The sequence below is a fragment of the Melanostigma gelatinosum genome, assembly GCF_949748355.1.
Source record: "Melanostigma gelatinosum genome assembly, chromosome: 4".
Lineage (NCBI taxonomy): Eukaryota > Metazoa > Chordata > Actinopteri > Perciformes > Zoarcidae > Melanostigma > Melanostigma gelatinosum.
Genome location: NC_136637.1, coordinates 14,848,009 through 14,861,790, shown reverse-complemented (window position 1 = coordinate 14,861,790; position 13,782 = coordinate 14,848,009). Strand labels below are relative to the sequence as shown.

Genomic DNA, 13,782 nt, shown 5'->3' with positions numbered 1-13,782 from the left:
CTCTCTCTCTCTGCTCCACACACGCCCCCTCTCTCTCTCTGCTCCACACACGCCGCACATCATCATAATTGAAAATATGGAAACACGACATTTTTTATTGAGATTACTAATAATGAAGAAAAAAGTTGCACATTAATTTTCAAACAATCGACTGGTGGACTCATTGTCTCTAGCCTTCTTATCGTTATTATCTGTCTGTGGTTATAAGCCATGAAGTACTTTTGGGTTGCCAGGTTGTTGAAAATCCCTCTCGCTTTTGTTTCTTGTCATCAATAAATGTTTACGAATGTAACATTTTAATCACAAGTCATCAATTCTGCTGTTACAAATGTTGATAATTCATCAAAGCAAATTAAAAATCTTAATTACCGGTTCATCAATAATAAAAAATAATTAGTTTCAGACATCATCAATCATGCTGAAGTATATTTTACTTAAAGTTATGGTGAGGAACTTTAAACTGGTTATGAAACAGTCTGATTGTAATACTGATGCCTCAATATGATCTATAGGTAAACGAGAATTTGGTCTATTTCTATATTGTTCAGATGAAACTCCTTCAGCACATCCAACAGGACATCCGGCAGTGACCATGCAGCCCTCCGTGGACAGACCCAAAATCCGGGAGGAGGGAGGAGGAGAGCTCAGCGCCCAGTAGTATCATGTCCTCCTCCTGCCGGGAGGAGAGCTTTGGCTCAATGCTCCTCCGGTCCTCACTGGGAGCCACCACTGCCACCACGCTGCTGCTGGAGGCCTGTATTAGGCCGTATTACTGGGCCCGCAGGAGGGGAAGGAAGGGACTCCAGAACCAGGACTGAGCGGAGCAGGCTATCAGACCCAGACCAGTAAAATTAGAGGTTTTCGAAAAGGGAATCTGGTACTAAAAAACACGAGCACTTTTGTCCTCAGGACAGCCAAAATCAACACAAAATGAATGTTCCTTGCAGTAGCTTTAAGTAGCTTTAAGTATATATATATATATATATATATATATATATATATACACTACCGTATTAAATATTGCAATAGAAAAATACTCTTATGAGTAAGGTTGTACTGAAGAAAAACTACAAAATATCAGCAAAATGTACTATAAATTAAATATAGGTTATCATAATATTATGATGCATGAACACGTGTTTTAACTATACCTTATATATTTTGGGGTAGTTTTATCTACAACAATATAGAACAATATAACATATTTTAGAAGCTGATTGTATATTTTGGATGAAGCTTTTAATGTGAAAAACAACTTCTTGTCAAATGGAGTCAAAATACAATCTTAGGAATAGGAAGAAGCATTAAATACTTTTTAGTAAAACTACCTCAGAATGATATGCACTGGAGTAAATGTACGCATTTACATACTGCCAGTGTATTCAATATATTTCATTCAACCTTTAATTAAAAACTGCAAATGTGTTTTAAGGATGAGGAACGCTCCGATTATTATCTGAATGTTTCCTTTTTAGTAATGCAGCTCTATAAATGTAATCTCATACCCAGGATGAGAATGTAACGTTGGGTCTGGGTGATGGTAAGCGAAATGTAGCTGCAGCCTCTCTATTGAAATTCAACACATATTTGTCCCCGAAATGTGAAATAAATTCTGCGTGAGTGCAGGGAGCCAGGACTTTAAATTACCACCTTCACTGGTAGCTGTGAAGGCATTCCAGCAAACAGCAGGGAAAACAACTCTCGTCTCAGGAGAAAAAATGTGCTCGACCCTCTGCAGAGAACAACAGAGAAGCAATAAGGAGGATGCCGACAACCTAGCGGCTCCGGATCGTCTCTTACCATTTACAAATGAGCAGGATTGTGTATGTCATGAGGAATGTGTCTTTTCATAGTTTCATCTTCATTATTACACACCCGCAAAGGCTATTTTTCATCCTCCAATGGCAACGGCAACCTAAAAAGCGCAGCCTGCCAGATGATGGATCACTGCCGATTATCGGGCTGACACTTTTATCTGAAGTGTATCTTGAGTGATCTTCTCCTCTTTGACCTTGCAGCTAACCCATGTCCCTGCTCGCAGCCAAACACTTTGAGAGCGTCCGAGACAGCAGAGAAAGAAATGAAACATACTTCACTTGAACCTTAAATACAGCCGCCGAGCAGAAGATGTCAGTGGAGGTCAGGCTTTAAGCGACAGAACTGCTTTAATATTTGGTCTGTGGACGTCTCAACAGGCTATGAAGGAGTTTTTGTGTTTGTTGTCACGTATCATTAACTCCCTCTCTTTATTATTCCACATAATGCCATGTAAACAGGGCAGCCGTGATAATATTAGTTTACTATGATGTTAAGCCACAAGAGAAGCCCTCTTTGAAGTTCAAGCCAGGTCACTTCAACCTGACTGTGGTGTTTGCCGAGGCCTTCCGGGCTGTTTCTGTTGAGCAGTGGAGTCACTTAATGGTAGAACCTTCTTTGAGATTCACTCCTGGCTTTAGTACGTTTGTGGAACTGGTTTTGACAGCTGTGGCTGGCTTGAAAAGGACCATTAGGCCACTTCATTCCCATCTCATGAAAGAGTGAGGATGAGGGGAGAACTCAGGAGTCAACATGTCATCGTCTCACTCTGTCATACAGCAAATATGCTGCTTTGATACACTGAAGACCCATACTTGAATAAACCACGCTGACATCATTACTAGCCGAAGAGTTACGGTGACTGATACAACATGTAATACACCAACTCAGATACAGAACACCATGTGTTCGTGTCTCAACATTGTGCACATTAGAGAAGGATATGGGTACTTACACATGTGTCGGTGTTGACAGAGACCTTCTTAACAGGTTGTGTTCCCTGTAAGTGTGCGACGTGAGCAGAAATGTCCCACAACACGACCTGAGAGAACAGCAACGACAGACGAAACATTTCATTGGAATTATACAGGACATCGATTTAATGATCTTCCCTTATAATGAAAGGAGGGGCATGGAAAAGTGATAGGATGCAAAAACTACTACGAGGCAGAAAAGGAAGCAGATGCAGCAAACCAGAGATGCAGAGCAGAGTCAACGTCAGCACCTGGCCATTCTTGCAGCCGCCAACGATAATATTTGGATCAGAAGGGCAAAACTCAAAGGCAAAAATGTCATCTGGGCACTCCAGTAGCAACTGCAAACAACAGAGAAACCCACGTACACAGGGCAGAAATATTACATTTCGAAGTAGACATTTCCATGTTTTGGGTGCCTGCCATCCTGAATATTTATTTATTCCAGTCTCGCCATTCAAAGTTCAGCGTTTAATCCACAAAACCCCAAGCGTACACTGTGTACAGCAGATTCCATTTCATCAGGCATAAGGGGAAAAAAGACCCATGAGGGGCAGCATGGTATTACAGAGAAGTCATTTTTCGGCATCATGTTTGAATCTCCTGGAGTTTAAAATGAGCTGCAACACTGAACTACAGCACTTTACTCCCCACACTAAATAAATGTCTTTATTTAAACTATGCGATGTCTCTGGTTTCCTCTACACAGCGGTTCCCAAACTTTTTAGGCCACGCACCCCCTTCTACATCCCGACCGGGTTCACGCACCCCCAACCCCCCCCCCCCCCAAACACACACACCTTAAAAAAAAAAAAGCAACAGAGCCGCATAAAAATTGGACTAATGAGAGAACAGTTTGCTCGCGCGTGGCGTTTGTTTACAAGATAAAAAACACAAACTCTTCCTGCACCGTGCCTTCGAAAAGGTAACGGACATAACGTTACGAAGGTAACGGACGATTGGCCAGATTGGCCACATCTGTAGACTCGTCTACTTGCAGAGAGTAAAACTCACTCTTCTTCACGCGACCGACTAATGTAGCCAGGATGTCTTCGGACAAAGCATCGATGCGCGCGACAGTGTTGTTGGACACCGGGATCACGTCCAACTTTTTCGCTTCTCTCTCTCCAATCATACATTCCACCATCTCTTTAACATTTTTCCCTCTCCTTCTCCCTATTACGCGGTCAGAATACCACCACAACACGCCGCCTGTCTCCGGCAGAAATGCCCTCATCCACGCACGGGAACAACACCGAGTTGTAATATATACCTCCATAACACCCCGCCACTCTCGGCTCATACCGCCCCAGCAACGAGGCACATCACCCGGTCACAATACCTCCAGAATGTCCCCCGGGTGAAATCCGGGACTTGGTGTTATGGTTCCGAGTGGCGGGCGCTCACTCGTTGGCGCTGGGACGCGAGGTCTCCAGCCGCCCCGCCGCGAGGCACCCGATCGTCAGGTCTGTCAGCCCTCGGAACAGGCCGCGGGTCAATAACTTGTGGGTGGCGGGGTAGAGGCGAGGCAGATCACAGAAAAATAATAAAGACTAGAGTACAGCAAAGATATGTTGATGAGAAGCGTATTTGTACGTCAAACACAAACGTAATCAGGGAGAAAATACGTTCGTGGTAAAACGTAATTGAGAATGCATTTTAGTTTTGGGGGAACGTAATTTTTAGGAGACAGGACTGCACCGCCATTACACTTTTCCTCTCGCGCACCCCCTAGAGGCAGCTCGCGCACCCCCAGGGGTGCGCGCACCCCACTTTGGGAATCCCTGCTCTACACAGTACCCTTTGCCCCTTTGATCACTGCTCCAGCAGACAGTGAAACCAAAGCATGACACATGCACCAGTGAAGGCATATCATGCAGAACTCATATTACTTTTGAGTGGTTTAGCAGCTCAGTTTCATTGATTTAGCTCCTCTGTCAAATCAATAGAGCCTCTCAAATGTTGCTAAAGCAAATAAAAGACTTAAATGACAGCAGTCAGCAAATCCTTTCAGCCATGAAATCAAAGTGTGTCTCAAACAGATATGAGGTGAAAATGAGCTTGTGTGCTGTCAATGAGAGACATAGAAATATGGTCTTTTCACGCTCTTTACCAGCTTGTACACTCTCCACATTCACTCAGGTGGTCCCAACTGCTGCTATACGTTTCCATACCTGGGCATTAGAGGGGTCGGAGAAGCTGTAAAAGAGAATGAGAGAATCTTCGGAGCCAAACGTTGTGGACTCCTGCTCCTGCCTTTTGGCAGTCAAAGCCACAGCGATCACACCTATCACATCAAAAAAACACATCACACAATGTATCAGCGAAACATTAAGTCGGGTTTGACTTTACTGGATTTAACTCTGATCCCCCTTTGAATAACACATGTTCACAGTGATCATGGTTGTGACACTGATATCATAATTCTTGATCTTGCTGGAAGCCGACTCTGAGGGTGATGACAGCTTAGCAACATGACAAAGCAGCGCTGAAGAAGATGAATGCTTTTACAATGGATGGAATGTCAAATGTAAATACTTGTCAGTGACAGATTGCAGAGAGAATGAATGTCATTTATTTGTGTTATATTTGTTGCCAACATTGTCCATCAACACTATCTTTGTCAACATTTTTCTACCAGATAGACATTTAAAACCATTACTGGCTAAGTATTGAGGGAGTTAATGCTATAAAGTATTTTGGTGTGGGAAAATGTCTACAAATCTTCTGGACAAAACTTTCCTCTGACTGAGATTTTGTCACTTTACCGTAGATGGTAGGGTGCCAATTGACGCTGCTGATCTTCTTGTCCTTGGTGTAGTGCTGGTCTGAGAAGGCCTTATGAAGCTTGAAACCTTTGAAATCCTTCCCAGACCAGTCAACGTCTTTAGCTGCTGTCCCCAGAGCCTTCCAGTCATCAATGAACACATTCATGATTCCTTCCTGCTGAAGGGCGTACAACATTCTGCAAAAAACAAACTAAATGTAACGATGTCAAATCTGGCAAAACCTGTGCATTATGTTTAGTTTTCATCCAGCAACTCTCTTCATAGCTACAGTATAACGTGTGCTAATACTCCTTAGTGCTTACCTGGACACAAAGGAGGGTTGAGGGTAGCGTGTCAGATTACAACGTATAATTTAAACTTTCATTTGAGAACCAAAGTCTGCGCTGTGGAGGAAACTATAACATCTCAAAATCTAGCACATTGACAAGGTGAATGCCTTCTGAAGGTATTGTTCTGGAATATTCGAATGCTCCCACAGGTGTAATAATGGATGGGTTTGAGAACCCTGAGGCTGATACAGGAATTTACGAGTTTGTGTTGACTATCAGTCGTCATTATACAATACACCCTTAGACAGCAGACAGAAGACACCATGAATTTCAGGAATATGTCATCTTACCTTGGGGTCACTGACTTGCAGAAATCCTTCATACTGTCAGACTGGAGGATGTTGTCTTCTTCTTCAGAACTCAACTCTCTTGGCGTGTACTGGGTCGACATATTCCTCGGCAACGTCCTGTAAAGTGAACAAATAACTTTACAATAGGTTGGTGCAGGTGGAGTTACTATTCAAATAATAAAGAGATGTCCCCCCATGGAACAAGTCAGTTTTATGTGTACTGATTTGCTGGCATACCACTGTGTCTGAGCACTGCTGCTTTGCAGTCTGGAAACAGCCTGAGTCCCGCAGTCCCTCTGCATCAGTTTGATGCTGAGTCTGCGGTCTTGGTCGGAAGGAAACCCTATGACTTGTGTGACGGAATCAGAGAAACAGACTGGTGCCCCAAACTTCCTCCTCAGTCTGAACTTGAAGCACAGCTGATGAGAAAACATAGACAGAAAAGAGAGGTTTAAAGAAAGGACAAGGGTGAATGGGAAACATGCAGAAGTCATGTGCAAATGTGATGTGTTTGTTATATACTGCAGCACCTTTTCTCTGGTCTCCTTGACTGATTCTGCATCTATTTCCTGCTCACTGCTAAGAGATGGCTTTGGTTCTGGCTTTGGTTCTGGGGTTTTAATGACTTCTGGTGTCTCAGGCTCTGGTGACTGCACAACCTGGAGAGCATTACAAGATGATCCAGTATGAAGAACATGAAACACGCAAAAGTCAGACTTTTTTTTATTGCTAAACATGAAATCGGCCCACACAGTCACAACGAGCCATGACTGATAGCGTGACTGATAGAATAGTGTACATACCTCGAATATGAAAGGAAAGTAAACAATAGTGAACATTCCTGCCGACAGGATTGAACCAGAATAAAATTGAAACAAAATATTGGTGCCACACTGCATGCTAAATGACTGGCACATGTATTCTCATAATTAGTCATATTTACATATTTAGTTGGTGTAGTGTTACTGCACCACACTTCAAAGACCAAGTCGTGGACAGAATGTGAGTAACAACAGGAAAAAGTAAACCGTGTTACCCAAACCAAGCCTACGTCGACCTACGTTTAAGATTCTTACCTTAGCTTCGGGGGTCAGAACCAGGTAGAAGCTCTGGCCATAGATCAAGTCCCTGTCAAAAACCAGCAAGAGCTCATCCTCTGGGTAGTCCTGTCAGATACAGAAATGAAGAATTCACAACATGCAGCTTCTTCATGGCAATGTGTCTGTATACATAATGAATGGAGTGTATTTTAATTGATTCTGGCAACTTTGTCATTTGGTCGAGATAGTAGATGACAGAGTGAGATGTAGATTTCAGACTTGAGAACTGATGTTGTGGACTTCATAAGAAAGAAAAAGACAGAAAACCACACACACACACACACACACACACACCTACACACACACACACACACACACACACACACCCGGTAAGACCTTGGCTTAGTCCCAAATAAGAAGAGAACATTATAAAGGACTGAGAACAGATGAGCCTTTATGGCTCCCTTAGGGTGCTCTCTGGTCTCATTACGTTTTAACTTTGAGTTTAGTTTTTGAGAGTAGTGTTGTGGCAGAATGGACACAAATGCTAAAAGCAAGAGGTGGTGGTTCTCATATCATTCATTTTGCTCAGAGACAGAGGGGGAATGAGGCTGAACTGGTTACTCTGTCTGTTCCCTTAACTTGGGGTCTGTGTAACATCACAGTGTGTCGGGGGGGTATTGTCTGAGTGATCTCTATGACAATGGATCAGCCTCACCAGCACAATCTGCTTCACGGGGCTGAAATCGGACGCTTTGGCTCTTGTCTTAAAGTCCCGTATGATCTCGTCTTTTTTCAGCAGCTTGTAAGGGCTCTCCCCTGTGACGTCCTCATCAGCGCGGCAGCCGAAGAGCTCCTGGGTGGCTGATGTCAGGACCAAGGGGACGATATCGTCGGGGTGACCTTGGTGAGAGAGCACACAATCGATACAGACAAGAACGATGGTAGAGAGAGGAAGTATACATAAAAATGAGATAGATTCAAACCTCAGTGAAGACAGAACATGAGGAACATCGGATGAAGTACTCAATAATAACATCACTTGTTGGTCACTTGTCAAGATGCTGATACTCACATTTCAAAACACCATTTTTTCCACGAGGGCTAGGAATGTTTTGATGTTTTGAGACTTTTTACTTTTATAAATACATTTACACGTTACTATAATAATACATACACATAACGTATGAATGATATATCCAGCACACTCAGGTTTAATGCCTCAACTAGGTCACAGGCTTACTTCCATGTATTTCTCATTCAGGCAAACCTTTGTGCTTTGGGTGTGAGACCCACACGTTGGAATCAAAACATAATAAAACAAGTCATGCATCTTTAAGGGAGCCACACATACATGTATGCTAACTACTCGACTGTGCACCAAAGAGGCCAAGAACTCACGGGAGGCTGTCCAGGGTTTGATGAGGGTAATCTTGGCGTTGGTGACGTGTGGGTGGACCTGCGCAGGTTCATTGGTGTTTTCCAGAAGTTTCCACACCTCAATGCTGCCATCCTCTTTCCCAATGAAGAAAACAGCGGGTCGGGACAGGGACCAGCATCCCGCAGTGCACCACTTCTCAAACCTTGGTGACTCAATGATGGGGCCATCCTGGATGTCGCAGTGCAAGACATCAAACAGAGTCAATGGATTTAAAATGCAACTATTCTGGTCTGATATATGTCTTATATTATGCTTGTTATTGTGCTATGTGGCATTGATTATGTTTAAAGTCTAGGATAACTTTGATCTTTGGTGTTTATTCCATTTTCGTTGTAATTCAATCGAGTATGTGGGCGTGCTTTTTACTGGTTGCATTGTCTGCTACGGTAATTTAAGTGACAGGTGTTGTTACCATGACTCCCTCCTTCCAGATGGCAAAGTTCCAGCTTCCTGTTGTCAAAACAATGTCTGTGAAGAAGGGCGACAGCTGTACCGTATTCACCAGCCAGTGATGGATGCTGAAGCAGTGGAGGGGCTTGGCACCTGAGAGAGAGGAGCACAGAAATAGAAGGCACACTTTATATTTGACAGTAATTGCAATACAAGGAGCAATTAACCCTCAGTGCTCTCTACGTCCACGGTGATTACATTCACATTGGCTGCCAAACCAAAGAGTTGCCTTACAGTAGTCTATTTCAATAACTTTTATAATTTGTGCAGACTTGTTTCTAGGATTAAATCTATTATTGCCAATTGCTTCATTTGGCTCAAGACTTTGAGGATACAATTACCATTGTTGATAATGTTAAACTAATAAAAAAAACACATGCTGGTGTGTTTCAAAGAAAGCCAATGAGGCATGATTTACAGTTAATGAGCTTATGTTTCTTTAAACTGACTTTAATGACGGTAAAGCAGAATACTCACTGTGCAGCCGTCCAGCGTCGTCCTTTACCAGTTTCCAGTCGATGTAACAAATCTCCCCTAACTGGAAGTGAGAACAGACACATCATGGAACATGTTCAAAATGGTACACCTCTTTTTAAATATCTTTCTCACTTCTGTTTACCTCTGTTCCAATGAAGAGTTTGGTATTGACATCTTCCAGAGGAGTGAGGGTCTCAGCTGAGGGCACTCTGAGCTGTCTGAAGTCTGGGACGACCTTTGAGCTGCCATCATCAGCTGCTTCTGTCAGTGGAGAGTGTAGAATGTAAGTAAGTCTGGGTCTTGTTTGCAAGGAAAGATAATCCCAAACCAAAGGAAAACACAACCATAAGGGAATGAACAATAGACAAAGAAAGACAAGGAACATTAAAAACATATATTTAAAGTAAAGGGAAACAAGAGAGATTGTGCAGCCTGCTCTGTAATCTGACCATGAACAAGACGATGGACGGACAAAAGAGGAGGAGGTGGGGAGGGGTATGGCTGAGGTGAATGGGTTGGTAAGAGGGGAGCGGGAGACAAAAGAGGTGGAGGTGGGAGTTGTGGGGATTGTGGCAAGAAGGGAGACAGTAAGGGAGAAGGGTGGGAGGGGTGAGATCGGCAGGACTGGTAGTGATGGAAGAAGCCTTTTCCATCACAAAAGCCCAACTGTCTGTCAGGGACAGTACAGGACTATCCGTCCACACCCCCTTATCAGCGGGACGCTCCCAATCAAGGCTCAGCTTCACTCTGTTAGATTAGCTCTTGAAGGTCAGATCAGATTACCCAATCACACATCTTCCAAATCCACTTTCCCCCAGTTGAGATGTGTGTAAAGATGTGAGACAGACGACACCGCACAGCAACAGATGTAGACATTGTTTCACTTTCACCACACTGCACTGCTGCTCAACTGTTGCTTAATCCCCACGAGGGGAAAATAACCATGTGGTACTGTTAAAAGCGCAGGGTGCAGCTTCTTCTACAGAGGCTACTGCTGTATCGGTGCAAGGGACTTCAGCATCAGGGACAACAAAAGGCAAAGAAAATATAGGGCTCAGAGGCAGGCAGTCTAGACTCAATAAATATGAGTCAATTATTTGAAGTAGCTTAGTATTAATCACACAGGGATTAATTAAAAGCTTAATAACAGACTGCCTGAGGGCTGCAACAGATTTATTGGCTGAGTTAGTGAACATATTATGTCTATAACCGCCAGCCACTAAAGCTGTGTTTATAAAGGCAGACCTTCAGCCAGACAAAGACAGGTCTCTTCATGAGCAGCCAAGACACACACGATCATCTTCTGGCCCTAAAGGAGCCTGCGCATATTGCAAAGAGCTGACAGTCAGCGAGGCTCGTGCTCTGCAACTATGAGGGCCTTGTTTTGGAAGTATCACTGAACTAGAAAATGCATTTCCTGCTGAAAATGCGTTGGAAAGCTGCAAAACAATTGTAAAACAATTGTTGAAAATTAAGAAATGGGAGACTACCTGTCTGAAAAAATGTTGACGCCCGAAAGCATTTAAACTGCACTGCTGAAAACCCTTCTAGTTGAAATGTCTAACTATGGTGCCTGTAGCTGAAAGTATGAGGAAGAAGAAGGCTTTGAAAGTTGAAGAATTTTAACAGGATTTGAAGATTTTCTCCATAGAGATCCCATTCAAAATTGCAAAAAGCTTAATAATTCAAAGTTTAAAGATTAAAAATATGAAGTCATATCACCCCTCTCCTGAAACAGCTGAACATTTTGATATTTGAATGGTTTTTGTAGCTTAAACAAATGTCAGCAGTAGTGATATTTGTAGTAGTAGTAGTCGTAGAAGTTGTAGTTGTATTAGAAGTATTCGATAGATCGATAGAAAGACTTTATTTCAGACTCAGGGTCCATAGAGACAAATACATAAAAAGACAGACAAAAACAATGAAAGTATTCTGTGTGTTCTCTGGAAGATGTTCTTGAAGTGAAATTTAACATTGGTCTCTATGGAGCAGAAAGTTGGTTTTCCTCTCAAGGCTTCTGTACCAAATGTGTAAATCTGTGGGATTCCAGTCATTTGTCTACGACAAGGACAAGATCAGCTACTTTTCCATTGTAGTAACAAGCACCACAATAGCTTCAACGAAGATGTAGTTAAAGCACTCAGGGAGAGCTAACTTCAGAGGAGCTCACTGCAGCAGAAGTGTATTGGGTGAAGATGACCCAAGAGCAGCGCTTCAGCCAAGAAATCGTCCAGCTGAAGTCTGGACAGGACGTCAAGAGAAACTCAAATACAAAGACTGTGAAAATGAGCTGCGCATCATGAGAATTAGAAGAGTGGTTTTTGGAGTGTCACCCAGCCCGTTCCGGTTAGCTGCAACAATAAGAAGTAGTAGTAAATAGTAGCGGGCCCCTGGTTGCCAGGAAGGCGGAGCCTTATAGTGGGAGCGCACCGGGCCCAGGTGCCTCCACTTCGGGCGATCACCACCTCTTGTACCTGCTGGCTTAAAGGAGCATACACAAGTAACCCAGATAGGGAACCGTCACCGGAAGGAAACATCAATCAGCCACTGAATACTTTGGGTGATCCTGTAGAAACCTACAGGGCCACAGCAGCTGCGTCATATTTGTTTGTTTTTTAAGGTTTTAGGTATTCTCTGGGTAAGTAGAGACAGATCTGTTGTCAGCCTGGAACTGAGAGCCCGATAGCTGACAACCAGCCATCAGCCAAAGTGAATATTCACTTCCCAAAATTCATCTCAAAACCATACTGAAGTTTGGACATGATGCGTGCAAAGAAATGGCGAGTCACGCCATCACCAATTGCCGGATCTCCTGAAAAAGCAAAATACACACTACAGACATCAGAATATATGATCATTTTTTATCTTTAGTTTTGCGTGTGTAACCAATTTACCCTCGAGTGTGCATGTCAAGGGGCAAGCCCACTCAACATTAGCCATCTTATAAAAAGAAAGGACTGCCCTCTGCACTGTCTCCAAGATCGCACGCAGTAGTTTCATTCCATTCAAATTCAACTTTCCCTCAAGACCAATATTCAGGATCGGTTGGGGACTCGGTAGGCCGCAAAAAGCTTAGTTATTAGTTATTACGGACTTTCAAGAGATACCAGAAGGACTACAATGGAAGGAGGAATGATAAATATGTATGAGGCCAAAATGAATGGCCTTGAGTAGTGTCTAAAGGAGGCTAAGCGTGACAGTGATTACAATTCGAGCTATTTGGATCACATTGAGGGGCTTCTCGATAAGGTCCAGCATGTCAATAATATCAAGTCAGACGAAATGAATGGCCTTGGGCGGCGTGTAAAGGCGCTCCAGCATAACAGTGATGACAAGTCGGACAGGATTAATGACCTTGGGCAGCGTCTAAAGGAGAAGAGTTGTGACAATTTTTTTTAAGTCGCAAAAAATTGTTGACCTTGAGCAGCGTCTGAAGGCGATCCAGCACGACACTGCTGTCGAGTCAGACGACATGGATGGCCTTTGTCAGCGTCTAAAGGGGACCGAGCATGACTACAACGCCAAGGCGGACGAAATGGATAACCTCGAGCAGGATCTCAAGAGGGCTCAGGATGACAATGATGTCAAGTCGAAACTAATTATTGACCTTGAGCAACGTCGAAAGCGGGCCGAGCATGACTATGCCAAGTCGGACGACATGGATGACCTTTGTCAGCGTCTAAAGGGGACCGAGCATGATGTCAAGTCGGACAAAATGATTAACCTCGAGCAGGATCTAAAGAGGGCTATGGATGACAATGGTGTCAAGTCGGTCCAAATGAATGACCAGCAGCTGCCGGCTCCAGCTGCTGAGACTCAGACCAGGCCTTGGTGGTTTCCCTGTGCCAAAGGTCTACTGACAGCAGGATTGTTTGTTGGTGTCGCTGTCGCTGGAGTGGGAATAGTGAAAACTTTGTGTGGGACTGGATAGTGCAGTGTCTCCCACTCTCCCACTCACTCAATCCATCTAACGGAGCTGTTTGAAGCGCACAGGAGCAGATTGGAGCTGCGGTTGTCTCACGGAGGAAATAGAACGTAAGAACAACTCTATGCAGTTCAACGCCAAGGTATGTGTATCGCTACCTCCAACAAAGGAATGGTCATCGTTGTAATTGAGTGCACACATGACTTTGCGCGTAAACTCCAATGAATTGGTGGTGACAGTATAAATGAACTG

General features: G+C 43.6%; 1 protein-coding gene across 1 annotated transcript; it reads right to left on the bottom strand.

Moving 5' to 3' along the window:
- Window positions 1-2,668: 2,668 nt before the first annotated feature.
- LOC306776057 (dynein axonemal intermediate chain 3-like) lies at window positions 2,669-10,905 on the bottom strand (the record flags this gene model as incomplete). Its single annotated transcript, XM_079266642.1, has 14 exons — window positions 2,669-2,677; window positions 2,771-2,857; window positions 3,041-3,130; window positions 4,964-5,076; window positions 5,558-5,754; window positions 6,198-6,314; window positions 6,435-6,616; window positions 7,259-7,363; window positions 7,956-8,140; window positions 8,639-8,846; window positions 9,091-9,221; window positions 9,606-9,666; window positions 9,748-9,866; window positions 10,851-10,905. 14 exons carry the CDS (start codon window positions 10,903-10,905, stop codon window positions 2,669-2,671), a joined length of 1,659 nt encoding a protein of 552 aa, XP_079122768.1.
- Window positions 10,906-13,782: the final 2,877 nt, after the last annotated feature.